The 22,851-nt window shown below is 40.6% G+C and overlaps 2 protein-coding genes across 2 annotated transcripts in view; both read right to left on the bottom strand.

Moving 5' to 3' along the window:
- Positions 1-1,069: 1,069 nt before the first annotated feature.
- Positions 1,070-11,414, bottom strand: LOC113030809 (vacuolar protein sorting-associated protein 26B-like). Its single transcript, XM_026182528.1, has 6 exons — positions 10,894-11,414; positions 8,030-8,186; positions 6,598-6,762; positions 6,336-6,511; positions 6,097-6,239; positions 1,070-3,522 (listed from the first exon to the last, which is right to left on the bottom strand). Exons 1-6 carry the CDS (start codon positions 11,114-11,116, stop codon positions 3,385-3,387), a joined length of 1,002 nt encoding a protein of 333 aa, XP_026038313.1. The 5' UTR covers positions 11,117-11,414; the 3' UTR covers positions 1,070-3,384.
- Positions 11,415-17,894: 6,480 nt separating this feature from the next.
- Positions 17,895-22,851, bottom strand: part of jam3b (junctional adhesion molecule 3b) — a 49,571-nt gene continuing 44,614 nt past the window's right edge. Inside the window, exons 6-9 of the mRNA XM_026181514.1 lie at positions 21,728-21,827; positions 21,474-21,603; positions 21,334-21,388; positions 17,895-20,462 (exon numbers count right to left, since the gene is read on the bottom strand). Of these exons, the coding sequence (XP_026037299.1) occupies positions 20,427-20,462; positions 21,334-21,388; positions 21,474-21,603; positions 21,728-21,827 (321 nt within the window). The 3' untranslated portion in view covers positions 17,895-20,426. The remainder of the gene's footprint in view (positions 20,463-21,333; positions 21,389-21,473; positions 21,604-21,727; positions 21,828-22,851) is intronic.

Raw genomic sequence — 22,851 nt, 5'->3', positions numbered from 1 at the left:
GGGTTAGAATCTTGCCCAAGGACATTTGGCATGCAGACTAGGGGGAGCCAGGGATTGAACCAGCAACCTGCTCTACCTCCTGAGCCACAGCCTCAGGCTACTTATATCCAGAACTGGCAGTCATCTGTCTCGTGAACATGGCTTCAAATTCTCATAATGTTCACACTTATTGAATATTCCATTATTCAAAAAGTGTAATAATCCTGCATGAAGTTTTCTGTGACCCAGGAACCGTCAGGTCACAGGACCATTGCTCTGCATTCATTTAGTAAAATTTATTTTTTTAGCAGCAAGGTTTTCTTTTACATAGGACTCAGTTCTTCTGCACATGAAGAAGGTGCATTCATCATATAATACCATGCCAACAGATCATTCTCCTCGGAAGCTCTTCAGCTGCTGTTAAACTTTCACTTTGAATGAATGACTCATTTGAAAGTTTTGAGTTTTCTGAAGACTGCAGAAAATCTCAAGACATGAAAGTTTCTGCTTTATTTTTAAAGCAAAAACTGCATTCCAATCTTTCTTCTACAGTCAAATCTTCAAAGACATTACAGAGGTAATGTCTTTGAAGATAAGTATAACACTTGCTGTATTTTAGTACTCGAGGATAAGAAATTGTAATTTTAATGATACTGTTCACCAAGCTGAATATAAGATCTTTTTAATATAAGATGGAGTTGAACCCCCTTTCATGCCCCTGTTTAGAATCTGTGAACCTGCAAACAAAACCAGCATGAAGCCCGTGTTGTTTATTAAGAACAGAATCTTTAACTTGTCGTTCGTATTTCCCACCAAGCATGGCACAACTATTCCTGATATCATCATCATCACCACCTGTGCGTACCATAAAATCAGAACCAAACCTGATTCAATCCTGCCCCCTTGTGACAACACTGAAATACAGAATATCACAGAGCCCAATGTTGATCATTTTTAAACTCCCAGGAAGAGAACCGTTTAAAAACAAAACTGAGTCACAGTAACTAAGAGATGTGTTCACCAGGACGTGTCTCACTCAGAGCGGAGATAATCTACTCACGTAAGAAAAAAGTGCATCGAAAACATTAGGCGTGTTTCTCAGTTATTTAATCCCTTTGATTTCAAAGAATAATTGGAATATAAAATGATTAAAATCAACATTTATAAACAAGATAAAATATGACAGGAATATAAACAGAAGGTGGGGGCTGCATTTACATTGTGCATTTATATTGTACATTTCATCGTTTATTCTGGTTTTACATTCTCGCTGTTGTCAGAGTTCACCAGTACTGATAAAAAGTAGAATCACAGGCCATTCATGAAAAGAGCAGAGCATGAACTGCGTGCCCTGTGAGGCCGAGAAATACTGCAGGAGCTCTTTGAGACTGATCAGGGTGAAGAGTGAGGCCAGAGAAGGGAAAGCTTGCTTTCTTTTATCTATCAGGAGACCAGGAGGTGCTGGTCTCCTGCTTGTCTTGATACATGGAGGTGCTCATTTAAGCTAAGAACAATTCCGATATTTTTATTTATTCATTTCCTTCAGCACAAAATGTGTGTTTTTGAAAACATTAGAAACTTGCCAGCATGTTTCTGTCAATTTAAATGTCTTTGAAATCTCCCCACCTCTCAACTCTCTCCTGCACTTTGAAGGTGACAAACCACCGTCCCTACAGTCGTATTTATCAGATATTACCAGAGCTTTATTAACTGTTTTTTTTCCCCCTTGCTCAACTTCTATACATGTGAATTAGAACATGTCTTGCTGGCTTAAAGCAACACAATTCAGGCTGCGAGTCTTAATATTTCAACAGTATCTAAAAAGCCATCTGGTGACAGCAATCAAATCACCAGAGCAAAACAGCAGCATGGCGAAAACCCGACCCTACTGCCTAGGAGAGTATGAAACATACATGTTAAGCAGAAGACAGAAGGACAAGAAGATCCAGGGGCTTGCTTCGAGTGCTTCTTATTTTGTACTCATTAGTGTCCTCTCATAGTTTAGAAAAGCAAAGCAAATAATGGCACAAGAACTCCAATAAACTCTGCCTGACCTGCAGTTAAAAAGTAAAAGCAAAAGAACTCATTCTATTTAGAAAATGTTCTGGGATTGTTAATTTTCAAAATGTCATTAAGTGCTTAATATAAAAGAGAGGCCTTCAGTATACATTCACCACATCATCTAAACCTGCCTTTGTACTAAACCCATTTATTTACTGGTAGATAAACGTGGGAGCGCAGGGCGCAGCAACTCACCGTGGCAACTGTTCTCTAGTATTGCAGACATTTTGGCACCAAACCCTTATAGGCACAAAGAAGCATCCTCAGGAGTCTATACTGTGTTAACACGCATCTTTGTAAATAAGCGCAGGTGTAATACTATCTTTATTAGATCTGAAGTGATGCCAACTTTCTCCTCTTGACTCAAGTTCATAAACAGTGCTGAGAGCAGAAAAGAAAAGCACACAGTGCAAATGGCAGAGATGTTTCAAACTATCAGTGACTGGCAGCTGTAACAAAAGATGGAAGGGACACTATACTGTAACCTACTGAAGCATCAAACGTTTTCAGTGCTGGCTGAAACAAACTGATTTGGGTTCAAATGAATACTCTGTAGTCACGCCTGTTTCTGGAATGTATGAAAATAAGTCTCTTCCATTATAGTTTTTTTCAGACTGCTGTTTGGTTTCCTTGACTTATGTAAAATTAAGATGCAAAATGGAAATAAAAGCGTTTCTTTCCAGCAGAGGGCATGGCAGAAAAACATTACATGAGTTCATGTTCAAATTTCACATTCTTGTGAGCACACACACACGTGCCGTCACATGTATTGTTTAGCCAGTCATCATTAACTTGTCGAATGGCTGCTGTATCAATCTTCCCACAAAGTAAGTAGTTTAAAGGAAAGGCGGTGTCAGAAATACACCTCCAGATGGCTCTGTGCCATGTATTCTACATTCACACACACCTGCAAATGACATTTAAGTGCATCTAATGGGTGAAGTTCACCCCACTGAGGTGTACAATAAATGCCAAGGCATCAATTAAGTACTTACAAGCCAATTTTGTGCAGTTTTGAGAGACAGAGAAGTTAGCTGACACCATCAGTCTTAGCGTGGTAAACTCGAACCAGCTGGTACGCCAAGCTTGTTTGTTCAAATGAAAACGCTGAAAATTGCTAACAAATACAGTCCGACTCTGGTTTATCCATCCCCACCCTCACACACACACACACACACACACACACACACACACACACACACACGCTCAGCACACTACTACAGCTGTGACAAACACTGCAGTGCATTTTGTCTCAATGCAAACAAGTGATTTTCACATTAAGAGTTCAGACTGACGTCCGTGCGCTGTCTCTGTTCGGACGCTCGCTGCAGCACATGCTGGGTTTTAGCCGGTGTCTTCCTCGGCGTTATGGCCGAGGAACTTCTCTGGATTGGAGGTACCTTCAAAGCGCTGCGAGGCAATGGCGGCTTGATGAGACATACTCTTCCTCACAATGTCGCCTTTCCTCCACAGTGTGATCTCCTGGAAAAAATTAAAACAACATACATGGTGGTGTGAGGGGGATGTACTGTTGGTAAACTCTCAGATCTATAAAAGTTCAAAATATTAACAATTAACTAACTGCAAAATATCCTCAGATTGCCAGAAGAATTATAGTCTTTTTTTATTTGCCCCATGTGCTCTCATATTTACCAGTAATTGAATCATTCTCAGTTATAAACATTTCTTCCTCTCACATGTTTAACCCTCCTCAGTGCCTCTGTGTACACAGATTGGGGCGTGTGGCCTTGATGCCAAGACTCTGACACCCAATCAGCTTTGTTTTCCAGCTAGAGTCCCAGGACCATGATTGGACAGAAGCCCAGTCCTTGTACTGATTGATAACTGAGACTGTGTTTTCAGAAGTGCAGAACAGCGCACATACATTTTTCATTGTGCAAATGCTTCCTTCTTTTATTCATCTTGGTCATTATGAACTTTTATGCACAAGCCGCTATTATACTTTTTTTTTTTAGCCATGAATGGATGCAAACATTTCCTCTGTTTTCTTCTTAACTTATTAGACAACAACAAAGAAACAGTACACGTCTCCCTGGAAAAGTGCAGAAAAGCTCACTTAGTTTTGCTGGTCTCAAAAAAAGGAAAAATAACTAAGAAAATCAGAGGATCAGCTGTGAACTGCTTCAACTGGGCAATACAGGGAGTGCAGAATTATTAGGCAAATGAGTATTTTGTCCACATCATCCTCTTCATGCATGTTGTCTTACTCCAAGCTGTATAGGCTCGAAAGCCTACTACCAATTAAGCATATTAGGTGATGTGTAATGAGAAGGGGTGTGGTCTAATGACATCAACACCCTATATCAGGTGTGCATAATTATTAGGCAACGTCCTTTCCTTTGGCAAAATGGGTCAAAAGAAGGACTTGACAGGCTCAGAAAAGTCAAAAATAGTGAGATATCTTGCAGAGGGATGCGGCAGTCTCAAAATTGCAAAGCTTCTGAAGCGTGATCATCGAACAATCAAGCGTTTCATTCAACATAGTCAACAGGGTCGCAAGAAGCATGTGGAAAAACCAAGGCGCAAAATAACTGCCCATGAACTGAGAAAAGTCAAGCGTGCAGCTGCCAAGATGCCACTTGCCACCAGTTTGGCCATATTTCAGAGCTGCAACATCACTGGAGTGCCCAAAAGCACAAGGTGTGCAATACTCAGAGACATGGCCAAGGTAAGAAAGGCTGAAAGACGACCACCACTGAACAAGACACACAAGCTGAAACGTCAAGACTGGGCCAAGAAATATCTCAAGACTGGTTTTTCTAAGGTTTTATGGACTGATGAAATGAGAGTGAGTCTTGATGGGCCAGATGGATGGGCCCGTGGCTGGATTGGTAAAGGGCAGAGAGCTCCAGTCCCACTCAGACGCCAGCAAGGTGGAGGTGGAGTACTGGTTTGGGCTGGTATCGTCAAAGATGAGCTTGTGGGGCCTTTTCGGGTTGAGGATGGAGTCAAGCTCAACTCCCAGTCCTACTGCCAGTTTCTGGAAGACACCTTCTTCAAGCAGTGGTACAGGAAGAAGTCTGCATCCTTCAAGAAAAACATGATTTTCATGCAGGACAATGCTCCATCACACGCGTCCAAGTACTCCACAGCGTGGCTGGCAAGAAAGGGTATAAAAGAAGAAAAACTAATGACATGGCCTCCTTGTTCACCTGATCTGAACCCCATTGAGAACCTGTGGTCCATCATCAAATGTGAGATTTACAAGGAGGGAAAACAGTACACCTCTCTGAACAGTGTCTGGGAGGCTGCGGTTGCTGCTGCACGCAATGTTGATGGTGAACAGATCAAAACACTGACAGAATCCATGGATGGCAGGCTTTTGAGTGTCCTTGCAAAGAAAGGTGGCTATATTGGTCGCTGATTTGTTTTTGTTTTGTTTTTGAATGTCAGAAATGTATATTTCTGAACGTGGAGATGTTATATTGGTTTCACTGGTAAAAATAAATAATTGAAATGGGTATATATTTGTTTTTTGTTAAGCTGCCTAATAATTATGCACAGTAATAGTCACCTGCACACACAGATATCCCCCTAAAATAGCTAAAACTAAAAACAAACTAAAAACTACTTCCAAAAACATTCAGCTTTGATATTAATGAGTTTTTGGGTTCATTGAGAACATGGTTGTTGTTCAATAATAAAATTATTCCTCAAAAATACAACTTGCCTAATAATTCTGCACTCCCTGTACAGAAACTGCATTTCTGGACTGGCTTCAGTTTTCAGCCCATGAACTTGCTGCCTGCCTGTAACCCTCACCCGCCAAGGGTTCTTTTTCCCAAACCGCAGAAAGCTCGTCCAGAGACACAGTCATTATAGATCCATAGTACGATATTTCTAGAGTACACATTTTCTTTACTATGTCTAAAGTGGTCATATTCCTAGATACTATGACTAAACACAAAGTAGAGCTCCAAGAACGACACAGTACTCGAAACTGCTTGAACCACAGCAGCTGGAACGTCATTAACAGTCACCTGTGTGAGTGAGCAGAAGAACTACAGATCTTGTGTGATCTCACTGTCTGTGTACCTGCTGTTTGAAATAGCGTCTTTCCTCTTCATCTATGAGGACCAGATTAAGGTAGTACCGCACAGAAAACTTCTTGTTAATGTCCCTCATTGTGGGGGTCAACTCATAGCCTGCCAGAAACAGCCTGATGGGGATGGACTCTCCTGTAGCACAAGACAAAATCAGGTTTAGTTTGCAACAAATGATATCTGCTGCAACAAGCAGCAGAACCACAGACCATAAAAGGCCTCTGACCTCACCTCTGACGGGGGCACCATCCATTATTTCATACTTTGCTATGGTGTCGTTCTCATGGTAGACGTTAGGGCCTGTGCCAGTTGTCTCCCGCTTGATGATGTCAATCTCCATATGTCTGATCTTAATCCTCACTAGGAGGAAGTAAATCTTCCCTACAATAACATCTTTTAGGTGATACCTGCAAGCAGATGATGGAATCTGTTAATATTCTCTCTTGCTTTGATCATTTCAATTTCTGATTGCAAAGAAAAAAGAAAATCATACTTGGACTTATTGTACTCAAACTCTATGTGTAGACAGTCCTCAATGCCAACTTCCATCTTGATGGAGGAGTTCAGCTCGGGGTAGGTGCTGAGTGTGTGAACCACAAGCTCCAACTCTTTGCTGATGTCGTTGAGTCTCCGGCCTACTGTCGCCCTGAGAAAGTAGCTGGAAGCAAATGCAAAAACATTTGGATACAAGAGAGGAGCATGTCACTAACAGCCAGTAAGCAGCATGTGAGGTTGCACTGACCAGTACACAGATTTTCATCTCTGTGTGCACAGCATGCCCCTCTTTAGATGCACTGTTGCATGCTGCAGGTATTGCTACAACAGAGAACACCAAAGTGTACAAGAAACACACAACTTTTACAAGTGAAGGCAAACTAATGTAGCAGTTTATCTGCATTTCAGATCATATTTTAAGTAGTTCTTTGTAACTGACGTTTAGTAAAGCAAGCTGGGGTTGGACCAGAGCACCTGAAGATGCTTTTCTTTACCACCAACGTTGTTGAAGAGGTAACAGCAAGTATTGTTATGGTTTTGCATGTCATGAAGTAATCTTACAAAGAAACTTCAAAGATATCTTTGAACTAGTTTGAAAACCTCACATGCAAATTTAATGGGAAAAAGAAGCCACTTGAAGATCTTCATGAGTACACACTGGCTCTCAATTTCTTAGTCAGGAGCACCACTTACTCAAAACATCTAGTTTCAAAACAGCAAGATAGTGATGACGAAAAAGCTCAACTAAAGACTTAAAAGTGGACCTTCCCGGTGCTTGAACGTAGGGCTGGGTATAGTCACTGATTTCTATAACGGATTCAATTCTGATTCACAAGGTCTCGATTTGATTTAATTTAATTCAATTTTGACTCAGATAGTCAGAAATATTATTATTGTAATCATTTATCAGTACTGACACTTGTCAGACTTCATCAGAGGTGTGAGCATCACAGCAGATGCCTTTGTGTCAAAGTAACTGAAGATAAAACAGAAAAACATGAAGGTGATTTTCCTGGCCTGGCTTTTTATAGCAGATAAGAAAACCATGAATCAACATATATCTGATGCTGCTGAAGTAAAGCAAAGCAAAGTTACAGAGGTTTTTATTAGAGATAAATCTAAGCGTTTTGTAATTTGGCATAATTTCAAAAAGCTTAAATTTTCTTCGGTAGTGAACAGAAGACATTAGGCTCTCTTGACAGAGAGCATTTTTTAAAAAACAAAAAACAAAGATGAGAAAATTTATAGCATTCTCACTCCTAAATATGAAGCAGGAAATTGAAGATGTATAGCTTAGCATATACGAATGAAATACAGGGTAACACCTCAACTGCACAAAGGTTAAGGAATGTCCAGCGTTATAGCACGCCATCAAAAACATGGAACAAGCCATTAACGATTCCACTTGCAGAGGACAGAGCAGAACTTACCGTAACTTGACGTTCTGACCAGTGTATGATTCGTAGGGCTTCTCCACATGTGTGAACTCAAAGTCAAACGTCTGTGACTGTGTGAGCTCCCCTGGTCGAGCCAAGTCTTTCACCAGAGACACAAACTCGTGATGATTCCCCCTGTCATAGTACATTTCTGGAAACACAAATTAACAGTGTCACACATTGCCCATTGCTGAAGTCATTTTAAACTCTTTTATCTGAGGAACTGCAAAGACAATTGTGTACTGACAGTCCTCACAGTGACCACTTCTCCCACTGTGCTGACACACTGACTACATGGTGCAAGCTGAATTTCAGTGAAATGACTGGTCAGAAATGAATTTACATACTTTATAATTATTACTGTTTGCTTTCCATTTCCTATCTGCTCACAACTATTTCAAAATCAACTGAGATACTTTAACATGCAAATGAAAAATGCTAATCATTTTAACCAACTGAAAAAAAGACTGACAGCATGATGTTTAAACTAAGCAACGCTGTTATTTGAAAAAATTTATTCTAAGTTTGTTTTTAGCGTGAGTAGCACATTTGAAACAGTTTGTGCAGGCCTGTGTTTGTTGCATCACTTCCTCTTTTAACAACTGTAGAGGTTTGGGAACTAAGGAGCGTGAATGCTGTAGGCCAAAATGCTTTCTCATTCTTGCTTGTTAAAGCATTGCAGCTGCTTAAAAGTGCAGGACACTGTTTGTCATGTTCATGTTTCAGAATGTGTTTGAAGTTTCCAACAGGTGACAGGTTTGTACTGTGGGCAGGCCAGTTTAGCACCCAGATTCTTTCAATGCACAATTAGGAGTTGTGATCTGTGGAATATGATTTGGCTCTGTTTTGCTTAAATAACGTAGACATTACCTACAGAAACGAAAAATACAGCAGTGTATTCTGGTCCTAAACCTCTATATATACACTGCATGTTTCTAGAGTGCAACAAACAACAACCAGCTTGGATAGAGTGTAAACAAACAAATATGTAACTATATATAAGAGGGTCGCAGATGCCAACAGACTTAATAAACTGATCCGTAAGGCCAGCAATGTTGTGGGGATGGAGCTGGACTCCCTCAAGGTGGTGTCGGAGAGGCGGATGCTGTCCAAGATAAAGACAATGTTGGATAACACCTCCCACCCACTCCATGACATGCTGGTCAGTCACAGGAGCTCGTTCAGTGAGAGACTGAGATTACCGAAAAGCACCACTGAACGACACAGGAAATCATTCCTGCCTGTGGCCATCTCCCTGTACAACGCATCCACTTAACACACTGTTTGCTGCTACAACTACACATGTTTCTTTTCCAAATATTTATTTATGAGTGACTTATGTATGTATGTATGATATATGTATATATTGTACTATTCTTAGTTAGTGTATTGTCTGTCTTGTCTTAATGTTGGTTTAAAATGGAGCACTGTAACAAAAAATAATTTCCCCCAGGGATCAATAAAGTATTCTGATTCTGATTCTGAAATGTCAGAGAAATCTGTTTGAGTTTGTCTGAGAGAGAGTAAAAAAAATATCCAGTGTAAGACTGGATATCTGCAGGGTTGAAACTACAATGTGCAGAACCATGGAATACAACACTTACTTCACCCTGCTGTGCGTTACCCGGTTATTTTATACCGGTTGTAAAAGGGAACCACCTGAGTAAAATAACCATTACAAAAGCTGATGTTTTAAAGAAGGTACATATAGGGCCAATTCTAATAACAGTCTGTGGCAGCATAAACCCTTATTTAACATTAAAATGCAACTGCTGGGATTTGCTAAAGAGGCATGGTGTCAGTTTTGTAACTGAAAGTTGTGGACAGCGGTATTTTTGCAGCTGGTCCTATGGCATATATAATTTCAGGAGGGGAATATTACATTTGCAGCCTGTAATTTAAACATTAAATCTAACACTGAAGAATTATGCCTCTTCCGGTTGTGATGCATTCTTAGATGAGTTTTATTTGGAATAAGAGAGAGGAAGAATAAATGCATAATTGGCACATTGGGTGAAGGGCTTAAAGCGGTGACTGCAAAGCCAAACTTTGGCTGTCCTAAACTCTTCACTGATTTCACATGCTGAATGGTTAGAGGTGAGCCCTACATCATACTCTCCTTTGCTGGGTCTGCTGGTTTTTTAGCTGCTAATTTGTGGTACTTAGCATTAATGTGGTGATTGCTTTAGTGAACTGGCTGGGCTTTTGTATATAAATATAGCCTAGTTAGTAGACCATCCTGTCTGACGGCCTCCGACTATGAATTATGGGATGGCACTGATCACAGCGTTTATCATGGCCGCCACAGAGACACTTCCAGGTCACTTAAACGGTATCATCTGATAAACACTGTTTTAAACACACAGACACAACAATACACAGTTCGCCGCACCGTCAGAAACGCCTTTAAGCAGTTTCCTTGAAACTCTCAGCTCTCAGGCTGCCATCTTTGATTGAACAAAAGTAAAAGTGACAATCACCTAATACTTCAGTTCTTACTTACATGTGATAATCTAGGCACCGAAAGTGCGACTTAACAAAAAGTGTACGTTACAGAAGATGTTTAAAAGAAGGGCCAAAGGTCACTGAGACGTAACGGCTCTCCAATGGCTGACGAGTCAGCTGACGTCGCTCGCGCCCACATCTGTCACGAGACCCGACACTTCAAATAGACACTTGTTACTGCAGTACGGCCGAACTTTAAATGCGTTTCTTGTCACTTTTTACACATTAAAGCTGTAAAATACACCATGCTGATAGTCGTCAGTACATGTAGCTAGCTACCCAGTATTTCCTGTCACACTTTGGCTACTTCTGTCTGGGGCTGAATGTGGAATTCAGGCCTAGCAGCTGCTCACCTATCTGGCCGATAAACTCGATTTTGATGCCATTATGCTCCAGCCTCTTTCCCGGGTATTTGAGTGTAACGTTGACTTTTCCGGAAACAGTTTCCCCGTCGTAGAAAAGGAAATATTTGTCTTTCCTGCCGTCTTCGCTTCTGTGCTCAGCTTTCTTTCTCGTTTCGGCGTCATTCAGAACTATATCTATGTCCGCACTCTGACCAAAACCAAAAAAGCTCATTGCTGCTCGTTAGTCAAGCGAAGCCCTGTGGCCGGATCCCGCTGGAAATGCGCTGTCTTCCTAATGAAAGAACACACTGTAGTTTGTTCTCGGTTTGCCGCGAGGAGTCCAGCGCGAGCTGCTTCCCAGATTATTGCTTATTTTGAGTTACAACCGCCTGACTACGCATGCGTCTACAGTCACGTGAAGGAAATTGTATTCTTTGTAGTTTGTTTCGTTTCTCTGTTCATGAATTTTTTTGACAAATTGTACTCTCGGTGCTAAAATGAAAAATTATAACGAGCAATATTTCGCTGAATGCCAACTTTTCAAACAATGGTAACCCTCCCCTTCACCCCACCTCTGCACCTTTCAGGCGCAGTATCAACAGGCGGAAGAAGCCACAACTCCTGGCCTCCTTGAGTTGCTACTGCCCCGAGTAAAGTCTTACAGGTGTTGGAATGTCCAATTTAAACACAATTTAATGGCCTTCAAATTATGATTGACCAAGATGTTCTTTTGGAGGCTGAGGCTGTCCCAGCGACCGTAGGGCAAGAGGCAGGGTACACTCTGGACAGGTCACCAATCTGCTGGCTAACATTGCCACACCTATGTCATTCAGATTAACCGGACTGTGGGAGAAACTCACGAAGACACGAGGAGAACAAGCAAACAACTCACAGAAACGCCATGGCTGGATGATGGGGTACTTGATGATGATACTGGGGTACTTCGTGCTGTGAGGCTGTGTGTGCTGCCCGCTTCTTAATATACTTGGTATTATTCTGAGTATAATTATGTTTTTGTTTATGTGGATATAGTACATTTGTACTATTCATCTACATTTTTTAACAAAATTTGTTTACATTTTTAGTAAGTGTGAGAAAGTGAGAAAAGAGTTTGATCAGAAGTTTACTTTGTTTTCCAAAAAAATTTTTCTTTTTCTAATTGTACTGTCATGAACTTTAACATTAAACATTCTAAATATGAGATGCATCTTTTAAATGTGTTTTTAATATGTTAGTCTTAAAGTTTCTCGCTGCTTTTTTAATTATTTCCCACGCCTGTTTGTGTTCCTGCAAGCCTCAACTTTCTCTGCTTTTAAGATCTGGTTTCATATGGAATCATTTGAGTCCCTCACTTTTTGTGTTAGTGATGCAATCTGTGAAAGGGATCATGACTCAAACAGCCAAGTCAATTGGTAGAGAGTGTTTGGTTCAGTTCTGATGGTCTGTGTTTATGACTCCATGCCTCAACTACAATGCAGTAGCTGTGTTAGCTATAGAAGGGTTACAGTTTGGAGGGGTATTACTGGTATACTGGGTATACTGGTACTCATATAACACCTTTCTACTCAGTTTAGCACTGAGAGAAATTTGTACTGCAAGTCACATTCACCCATTAACACACTCTCATACAGAGTTTATCTATGCCAAGCACTCTGTTGGGAGAAATTGGGAGACAAAATTGCATTGTGAGCAACTCGGGAGTACACAAAGATACTTTGAAAGGAAGAGTCAGGGATCTAACCACCAAAGCAGACGAAGGAGAATCTAATGTAACTGCACCACGATTCAGTAGGTCTATATTTTTTCCTTGGATTTGTTTGCTAAATTTTATTTCCAGTGTGAGGAAATGTGTCTCGCCTAATTCTTACAAATAAAAGAATGGTTTGTACTTTTATCCAAAGAGCAAGATTAATTTAACAATGAATTGCATCACTTCTCAATTTTGGTAGATTCACTGTTGCCAAGGTATCTGTCTCATATCAGAATAGGAAGAGGTTGGACTGGTACAGCCCTGGCCTGAATGAAACAGTATTGGAGCTTAGAAAAAACTTACTGTATAGAAACTACGTTTAGAAATGTACTAAATCGACTTGTGTAAGTATAATGATGATGCATTTCCATTCGTTTTTAATCCCCTCTGCTTTTGACTCATATTGACTGCATGTTGTACCAGTTTTAAGCACTAGAGGTCAGGAGTGCACAATTTGTAACATCCTTATGCAAACTAAGCTCATTGTGGTGTCTGGAATGACTGCAGTAACAATAAATCCACAAACACAAATCTTTTGCAGTCTGTTTAAATTTTGTCGTTCACTCGGTCTCTCCAATGAGTGGGGGAAAAGGGAAAACTGGCTCCAGGATTTCCCTGGACCCGGTTCTCTAATGGCACTGCTAGAGGGCAAGGTTTAACCACAGCAGGACAGATAAACCTGAGAGCCCTCCTAAATTCTCAGGTTTTTGCAATTGAGCTCCTGATGTTTTGTGCCATTATTTAGCATTTAAAAAAAAATATTCATGTGAAAAAGAAATCCTCACCCTCATTGCAGGCACGTCATGTCTTTTTCACTCTCAGATTTGAACTCTTGGTGGGAAATCCTCTAAAACCTTTAAAAGCCAGCATAGTGTTGCTGTTTTATGCAACCTGTAGTTTTGGTAACATGAACCACATGCTTCACACACATCAGTCACAGCAGTGTTTCAGATATGAAGTGAGTGGGAACAGTTATTAAATTTTGTGTGTGTGTGTGAGTGTGTGTGTGTGTGTTGCTTTATCTCATTATGAGGCTAACTGCCTAATTAGTTCTGGTGGCTTACAAAGACAGATTAAAATGATCCTCTTTTTGTGAATAGCTTTAGAATCCAACATGAAAATAATCAAACAGCCCCCTTAAGGCTGAGAGATAGAAATGTTCTTTTAAAACAATGACTCATTTTTGACAGCATTTTTCTTCTAAAATTGTCCTGCAACAGCATCACATGAATTGTGCAACTCCTTTTTGGACAAATGACTAAAAACTTTTAACAAGCTGATGCCTCCTAGCTGTCATGGTGCGACTCAAACCAATTATTTCTGTGACGATGGGAGTGTGAGGTGCAGCTGTAGACCCTGCTTGGACATGGACACATCTTGCCAGTGTGTCCTTCTGTCACATCCTACTGTGATATTTTCTAAATGGCCAACTTCCCTCTGTCAAGTATCATTTTTTCCCCTCACTGTGGTGTCTGCTCTGCATACACTGAATGCAGCCCTGTCCTCTGAAAAGTCCCTGAAAATGCAGAATGTTTGAAGATATTAGAGAGAAATGAGGTGAAGACTGGGCAGATTAACCAGTTTAGGGGCAAAGCATCTGCTGTGGGCAGAGGAACACCTGTGCTGTAGCTGACATTTATTTTAATAAAACATCATATAACAAATAAAGGTGTAAAAATTAAGTTGATGTTGGCTGCTCCACAGCAGTTATGGATCCACACACTATAGGGCCACAGGAAGGGATCTCTCATTATTTATTCATTTTTCCCCTTGCATTGGAAATTGTTAGATTTTTGTGGTCAGTAATTCTTTCAATCATTTGCTCTTGCATTAAATTTGCATTCAAATCTATGAACTCTCTGACTGTCAGCGTATTCAAACTGTGGAATGGTTGCCAGAAGTCCTCTTTCCTAATAAAAGTGGTCATTGCAAACTGAATATGTGGTCAAGGTGTGAGAAAGATGTGGCGTGGAAACGGCGGTAACATATGAATGTGAATGTGTGAACGCTAAACGGCATCACCATTGTTGCCCAGGAATCCAAAGACTCCTACTGGGTCCCCGCCCTCTGGGCTTGTGCACCTGGAGGTGGTTGAGTCTTCACATCTGCTGGCAGTCATTCATCACCTCTGCTATTTAAGGCTGAAGAAATCCTCCAGTTGACACCAGATTGCACTAGCTCTGGTAGTGTGGTTCAGCTCCTCGTACTGGCCCAGTGTTCAAGTTTGCCTTCTGCTGTTCTGCAACTCAACCTCTTCTCTGTGCAGAAGGCCTGTGTCGAAGAGTGGCCGAGAGACCAGTGTGGCAAGATTCCCATGAGAGAGATTCAGCGGACTTCCCTTTTCTTTGTCTCATTGTCTGAATACCTGTGACCTCGCTGTGTTGAAAAAAGCTGGTAAACTTCTATTCCGAGCCCAGCGATCGAGTCCAACTGTGAGAGCGAGGCCCGCCTCGAATAATATTGTAAAATATTTAAGATGCAAGTGAACAAATTATACAAGAAAGCGAAACAGGCATAAACCTGTGTGTGTGTGTTTCTAAACTCCTCACTTGTTTGGGTTGTAATTACACCGTGGCAAATGTTGCTGTTTTCCTTTAACACTGTAAAGGTCAGCCTGCTGGTTCTGAGAACAGATCTTCCTGCTGGTATAAATGAACCCCCGAAATGTAATCAAACTGCTGTTCCACTGACAATAAAACTGTAAGCAGCCATGTTTGTGGAACGTGTTGAGTAGAGTTTTGTGGACTGTGTCCTGCACACAGACGGCAAACAGAGGAAACCAGACACTTCAGGGTTTTTTGTTTTTTTTTTTAAATTAGTTTTAGTGTGAAAGTGTCAGAAATGATTAGTAGTTACCTGTCTTTGTTTCACCGTGCTGACCAGAATGGCTACATTTATCTGTGAGCTGTATTTTTAATGGAAGAACCATGTGGGACACACAAACAGTGTTTTAATATCTTAACCCATTCTCAGTTAATAGTAACACACTTACATCAGTTTGATGCTGCACACAGCAAATGCCACCTATAGCTGTTCTTCTTAGTCTTAACAAAGAACATTAAGAACAAACTTTAAGGTTCACAAGTTTTAGTGAGTTCAGGTTTATCTAAATATTTAAAATGTATCACTCACTCACTCACTCTCTCACACACACACACACACACACACACACACACACACACACACACACACACACACACACACACACACACACACACACAAACAAAACTAAAGATTTTTCCTTCATAATTATTTCCTCGGCCTCATGCACTTCTTCCACTGTGGGTTCATGGTACTTCTTGTCATACTTCAATTGTAATTTGCTTCAGTGGTCCTCGTTCATCATTTGACCCAAGTAAGATCTCTGCGTGTTTGCTAAGAATTTTGAAAGACTAACTTAACACCATAATTTGCTGGATGTTGACTATTACAGTAGAGTTACCAGTACAACTAACCACAGATGTGTTTCATCCTATTAACTGTTAGAGGAGTAACACTGACTCACATGCTGCATGACTTTCAGAGCAGCATTGTGTGCTTTGTTCAGTGAATGAACTGAGTGTGCTACATTTAATCACAATTTGAACACAGGGCTTGCTGCCTTCTTAAAAGTAGGTATTTTTTCATCCTTCTGCCTGACGATAAAGCCAGCACTGATTGATTTTACTGTGAAATAAATAAAAGTGTTCAGTAGCTGTGATGCAAAGGACGATATATTATCCTCTCTGGGCTCATTGATTTTAGTGCTCTTTATCCAGGAACCTGCTGCCAGTTGGCACAGTCACCAGAAAGGAACAAGAAGGCTTTTTGCAGTGTGGAAAGTGGAAATGGCTTAACTCCCACTAATAGATTATGGCTTTAGATCAACAAAGAGCAGTCAGTGGGATATTGGATGGACCAATAGGATTTCTGTGAACAGTGGGGGGACTGTGGAATAGGCCAGGAGGATTGGAACAAGCAGTGAAATGACAAGACTGGCAGTGCAGATCTAGAATCCTCACTACACTCACACCATAAATAGAAAAGACACAAAACACCTTTGTGATATTAGAAGTGAGTTTTATTAATCACAAATAGAGTGGTTCTAAAATGAACAAAAAATAACCCAAGCAGGCCCCAAAAAGACATTCTGCTGCGTGTACATTTGGATCAGAGGATCAGGTACGCTGTATATCAGTCTTCCAGCAGAGCTGGATCACTGGAACGCAGCCATCCTTAAACTGAAAGACAGCACAGAGTGAACCTGCCAGTATAACCTCCACCATCACTGCCTGGAAACAGCCTGCAGACACACTCGCTCAGGACTCCCTGTCGAGTCAGTGCAGACCTGTGTAAAGATGCGATACAAGACTTCTTTGCTGTTTGTGAGCTTAACTGTCCATGAACTCTGGATTATAAACTTCACTTACATTTTGCAGAGTCCCAGCTCCTTTATCATTGAATGGGTCAGCTCTTAATTTCATCTTCCTTTCTTGTAGATTGGTGCCGTTCTTAACGCTACACAAGGTTGGTGTTTCCTGACACCAACTGTGCCCCCTCGTTTTTGTACAGGGTAAATGTTTAAACCCGGGATGTCGGACTCATTTTGCATCAGGGGTCACACTTTGGTCTTAAGTGGACCAGACTAGTAAAAATTCCCTTTCTGTAAATGTAAATAAGTGTAGCTGCACATTTAATCCCTGCAATATCTCAGTATACAAAAAAGAAGTGCAATTTCACCAGCACGTCTCAGTTTTACTACATGATAAAGAAATGCTGCTCTGTATAATAAAAACACATGCTAGCATGACTCTTTGGGCTTAAATTGTAAAAAAGCAAATGTGTAAAATGACAGAAAAAGTTCTGGTTGCTCATTGACCAGACTGTCCTGGAGAAGAGCAAGTTTTTGTTCATTCACAAAAAAAATGTCCAGTTTTACTTACTTTACCATGGATACAGGCTTTTGTACTTTAGATAGTGGAAAAAAAGCAGTAACTTTTCTGTCATTTCATTATTTATTTATTACTTTGATGCAGTATGAAAGACTGTGGGAGAGGTCTTCACCCTTAGGACAAGCTGCAAAATTTATGAAAATACATTTAAAAGTCCGAAACGTGTGAAAGATGTCCAGCGGGCCGGTGTTATGACCCTGAGTATGACACCCCTGGTTTAAACAGTGTTGTGAAGACCTGAAACATTTCCCCGCCAGCACAGAGAAGAATAAATAACATACACAAAACAAAAAGAAAAAAGTCAGTACTGACTAAATTGGTCTTTCAAATTTTCTTTAGGGATTTTATTTTGAAATACCAATCAGTGTTAGAAAACCTGGATAAAGACATTATAAACCAGAGCTCACAGAAACCGCCCTGCTGTGGGTTTCAATCTGTTTTTTTCTAATAGTGCTACATGTCTTTACTAAAAAGAATTCCCACAATATAGAGGCACTATTAGTTTTCACTTCAACGCATCTACAGCTCCAAATCTATGTAAAAAGCCATTTACAAATTTGCAGATATGTAGGGGAGTGGAGACTTTTGGTGTCATCATTCCTCTCAAACGCCGCGCTTGTGGTTAAAGAAAAGGAAAAACACGAAGCCGTGACTGCACGGCAGAAGCTAGAGGTGGGACCATGCACGTGAAACCGCACTAGTCTGAAGCCTGAAGGCACTTAAGAGGAATGAACTATGCACAAATGACGAGGTGAAATGTCTGATTCTCACCACACTGTGCAACTGCAGCAGGACTCATTTGTGACCTTATTTGGGCTAATAGTACACTTCCACAGTGGAACACGTTAGATTCAGTGTTGATGTGCAAATGACCGGCAGATCGTCTCTACCACGACTGATAATTGGTTAACATTTGACCGCATTTCCTCTGTTGAAAACCTCGAGCACAGCTGAACAAGAGATTCTTCTTATCTGCATGAAGGTTACAGCCTTTAAAAGTCTGGTTAGAGAGCGAACACTGAGGGAGAGAACTGTTTGTTCTCAATGCTTTTAAAAAACTGCCTCAAGAAGCTCTTGCTCACGTGTTCTGAATGATCTGATAAAATGCTACCCTTCTTTCAGTCCTACAAATGGAAAGAGTTTCATATCGCCTCAAACGGGAGTTTTGAAAACATTTTTTCACTTTACATGATCTTGCGAAAGAGAAAAAACAAAACAAACAAAAAACACCAAATAGCTATTTACAATTAGTACAAGCGTTAACCCTCCAGACCCCCGACAGCCGAATCTCACTGTAACACTGCTGTCAGCTCAGTTCTGTTCACCATCAGCTTTGCTCAGAAAACCAAAAGGCTTCAACTGAAACCTGAAAGATTTATTTTTCTCTCCAATTAAAACATCCAGTCGCTAAACCCAGGAATAAACCAGATGCAGGTCTGTCGTCGTGTCATGTGTTTCGCTCTGTTCTCCACCCGGCTTCAAATCTTGCTGAAAGGTCTGAGACGCAGAGCTTTGAGCCTGAACAGGGTCTTTTATTCTGAATACTAAATCACCATGCTGAATGACTGATAAGCACAGAGTTGCTCCTGGGACTCTTCTAAAATGTGCTTTTGCACATCTGGTGAAATCAAACACACAGTTGTGAGTAACCCACTGGCTCCGGTGGCTGTGTCACACAGCTGGAACACAAAGCAGCTGTGCCATGTGTAGAAGTTAACTCTGTAAAAAAACGCTGTTCCAGCATGTGGTCTACCTCATGTTGTTGGGACTTTCAGTACCAGCTGAAGATTTAGTAGTTTAAATAACCCGCTAACAGCTTTGTCTTGATTATCAGCAGAAACTATTTTAAATACCATTTACTTTGTCAACAGTCCACAATCATTCTTGTCTATCTTCTTTCGGGGTCTGGAAGGTTAACATACAAACCCTGTATTAATATTACTATGATTAATATAGTGAAGAAATCTACACATGTATGACAGCTAAACTCGACAGCAACTTCAATATATACAAGATTAACAGCGAGCAGAGAAGGACACTTAAAATCAAGAAAACGCAGCACTGATCGTGTACAGTGTTTCACAGCATTTGACTGGCACTCTTCAAAGCATCTTACTAAGACTATCTACAAACATCAACATGGAAGTCTGTCATGACACAAGCTGGACAATCCCAGCCGACAAATTCAATATGTAAGACCGCCGATATGCTACTACGAGCCAATTTTCACTTGTTTCTTTCATCTGCAAAGGTGTAAATGCTTACAACTTTATGCAAAGGGGTTTGTGTTACATCATCTCTTTTAATCCCACCCCAAAAAACAAAAAAACCCCAAAACATGTTAGTCATTTACAAATACTTAAAAAAGTAAACCTTTATATATAGGCATTTTAAAATATATTCCATCAAAAATAGTCTGACAAATTTTAACAGTAGAAAAGAAATGTTATAGAAATGACAAAAGGTTTGAAACTGAATGCTGCCAGCAGACAGAGCTGTCATGATAGACTGACTGTTCTACTGGACACAACAAACACGTGACTCCTGCTCGCCGCCTGCTTTAGAGTTTAAAACCATGCAATCACTGTAACTGAAGAACGCCAGAATTTAGCAAAAGAACTCGGTTGAAGATAATAAAGTTAAATGAATCTCAGTCCCTATGCGCATACTATTTTTTTTTTTTTTTTTTTACACATTATTGTCATATGAAATCCCACCACATTTGGCAAGCTTGTGTAATTGGATTTCAGGCATGCTGAGAGCTCGGTGCACGAACTGCGGCAGCTCCGTGGTCGGACAGTGTGGAGGGCAGACCCGTGTGTCACAGCTTTCACTCAGCACAACAGCCCCCGTCGTCTTTTTCAGATCACAAACGATGACTTGTGTCGGAAATCCCCCTGCAGACAACACGCAGGAAACAACTCATCGTTATTACATTATCACACGGCGCCAGAGCGCCATTCTTTCCACGCTTCTCCTCTCAGTGTGTTTGCTTGTCTATTTGGCACAAATCGTAATGTCCAGGCTTTCTGCTTAACAGTTGAGATTTTTTGGACCTTTCTAGTGCTGCATAATAGAAAAACAACATTCTGCCAGCTGAGGGGAATTTAAGTGAGACAGGTGTTGGAAAACAAACTCTTTTAGTCGACTACGACATCAGCACTGCCTGCCGTGAAATGATGGCTCTCATTGTTCCCAGCAGACTCCCGTGTTCAGTGTTGCTGAGCCGATACCTCACACAGAATCTGAATTTAACTTTTCAAAGGTTCTTCAAAAAGTAATATGATGAGGGGCAGAGAGGCCCTGTTTTCTCTGTTACAGGCAGCAACACGATGCTAAGTATTTGGGTAGCTGTTGCTTTCAGACCTGTGCAGACCTGGAGACTAAATACAGCAGCGTAATCACCGCTGTCAGCATGCAGCACACTGTAGTTACAGTTACAGGCGAGTCCTTCAAATGAAAGCTTTGAGAAAGCAACCAAGTAGTAATACTTTCATTTCTTTTCTCCAATCTTTGAATTTAATTGAATTCTGTTTTCATAATGAATTAGTGACAGAAACAAAGTTTGTCTTTGGACACTTTTTTACTCACTTTCTGTCCGGTCTTTGTACCTGATCACTTTTATTGATACATGAATCATTCAATCATAAATATTAGCACCTAACTGGAGCAGTATAGCAGACTGCATTTTCACTTTATTTGCAATTGACGTTTAGCAACAAAATGCCTAAAAGTACAAATGGCCACACAGCCAGACTATCTACTAACCTCATCCTCCGTCCTGACGTAGTCCACTCCATCTCCTTTAGCTGGAACTTTGTAACTAAAACACACAAAGCACATCCGGTTTTTGGGCGACATGTGGAAGTGGTGCTGGTTACAGTTACATTAGTAGTCTGGAATCTTACTTGTTCCCCGTCTGCTGTTGGCTGGAGAAGTAGCCTTGTTTGTAAGCACAGCAGATGCCCACCGTTATACATAAGAGCACAACGACCACCACCAGCACTCCCAGGATGATCCCCACTATGTCAATATCATCTGTGGAGTTCAAATGCGAGTAAAAACTTAAACACTGACGTTTGGATTCCTTTCAACAAATCTAGTACTATCTGCATTCAATAAACACAACAGATTTATTTCCAAAGGAAACATGCATACTTACACACTTCCATCTTCTGGGGTGCACACTGAGTGTGCCCTGCATCATTCTTCGCTCGACAATAGTACTCGCCTGCGTCTTCTTTCCTGACTGAAATGAACTTCTGTGTGAGACAAAAGACAAACCTCTGCTTAATGCAAACTCCCTAAGTGAAGCTCATAGTCTTTTTTTATGCAGACGTTTTATTCTAATTAATAGAATAGATAAATATAGGTGAGTGGAACTACGCACAGGCAGCTGTTACAGAGGGAAACAACTGTAGTGACCGTTACTGTGAGCAGAGGGGACAGACAGGTAGAGATTTGCATTGTGCAAATACAGAGACAGTGCCATGAGCATGTGAAGAGATGCAAGATAGGAAAATTAAACAGACTGCTGTCTGCTGCGCACTTTGGATTCAGCGAAGGACGGAGTTAAAGCTACATCTTACACATATATATATATATATAATATTCACCCTGGTCATACAAGTGAAACTTTACATTTAAAAATGACTGGGCGTCTTTTGGATCATCAGTGTGTGGTAACTGCACGGACATTCATGCCCCTCAAGTTATTCTAAACATTACACATTAAAATGATCAAATAAATGTAAACACACTGATATCAGTGATTTCAAAGTGAAGCGTAAAGTAAAATAAAAGCATCTGTTGAGCTTGTGCCCACCTCTCACACACACTTATAACGCTAAGAATAATTCTCAGACAAATTGTCATCTTCAAACAGTTACCGTCACCCATTTTCCAAGTGTTAAAAAAGCCTGAACGTCAAAGTACAGGTGTTAACATTGCAGGTGGATTAGGTGTCTAAATACATCGAGAGTGCAGGAAATGATCACGATGACGTGATCCAAACATTAAAAATCAAACTTGGACTGAATTTAAATACAACTGTTTAAGAGATTAAGGTATTTTAACCTGTAAATATTAGTAGAGCATTACAAAGAGTTTCAGTTCCAGCTTTTTAAAGAGAATAAAGCTGACACTCCCCTTCTGAACTATTTCACCAGTTCCAATCTCTGCATCAGTTGGCTGCCATTCCTCTCCCATGTGGAAATAGCAAAGGAGTGATTACTGTGTTTACAGGGAGCACTCTAAAAATAACGAGATAAGAACAGTAGAAAAAAA

This window comes from Astatotilapia calliptera, chromosome 10 (genome assembly GCF_900246225.1).
Source record: "Astatotilapia calliptera chromosome 10, fAstCal1.2, whole genome shotgun sequence".
In the NCBI taxonomy this organism is placed as follows: domain Eukaryota; kingdom Metazoa; phylum Chordata; class Actinopteri; order Cichliformes; family Cichlidae; genus Astatotilapia; species Astatotilapia calliptera.
This window is presented reverse-complemented; position numbering and strand designations above follow the sequence as displayed.

Bases quoted from the DNA above. Each gene is read 5' to 3' on its own strand.
- LOC113030809 (XM_026182528.1), bottom strand. From the start codon at position 11,116: ATGAGCTTTTTTGGTTTTGGTCAGAGTGCGGACATAGATATAGTTCTG. The intron at 8,187-10,893 runs GTGAGCAGCTGC...TTGTGTTTCCAG, and splicing joins CGAGTTTATCGGCCAGATAG to AAATGTACTATGACAGGGGG. The intron at 6,763-8,029 runs GTAAGTTCTGCT...ATTTGCTTCCAG, and splicing joins GGTCAGAACGTCAAGTTACG to CTACTTTCTCAGGGCGACAG.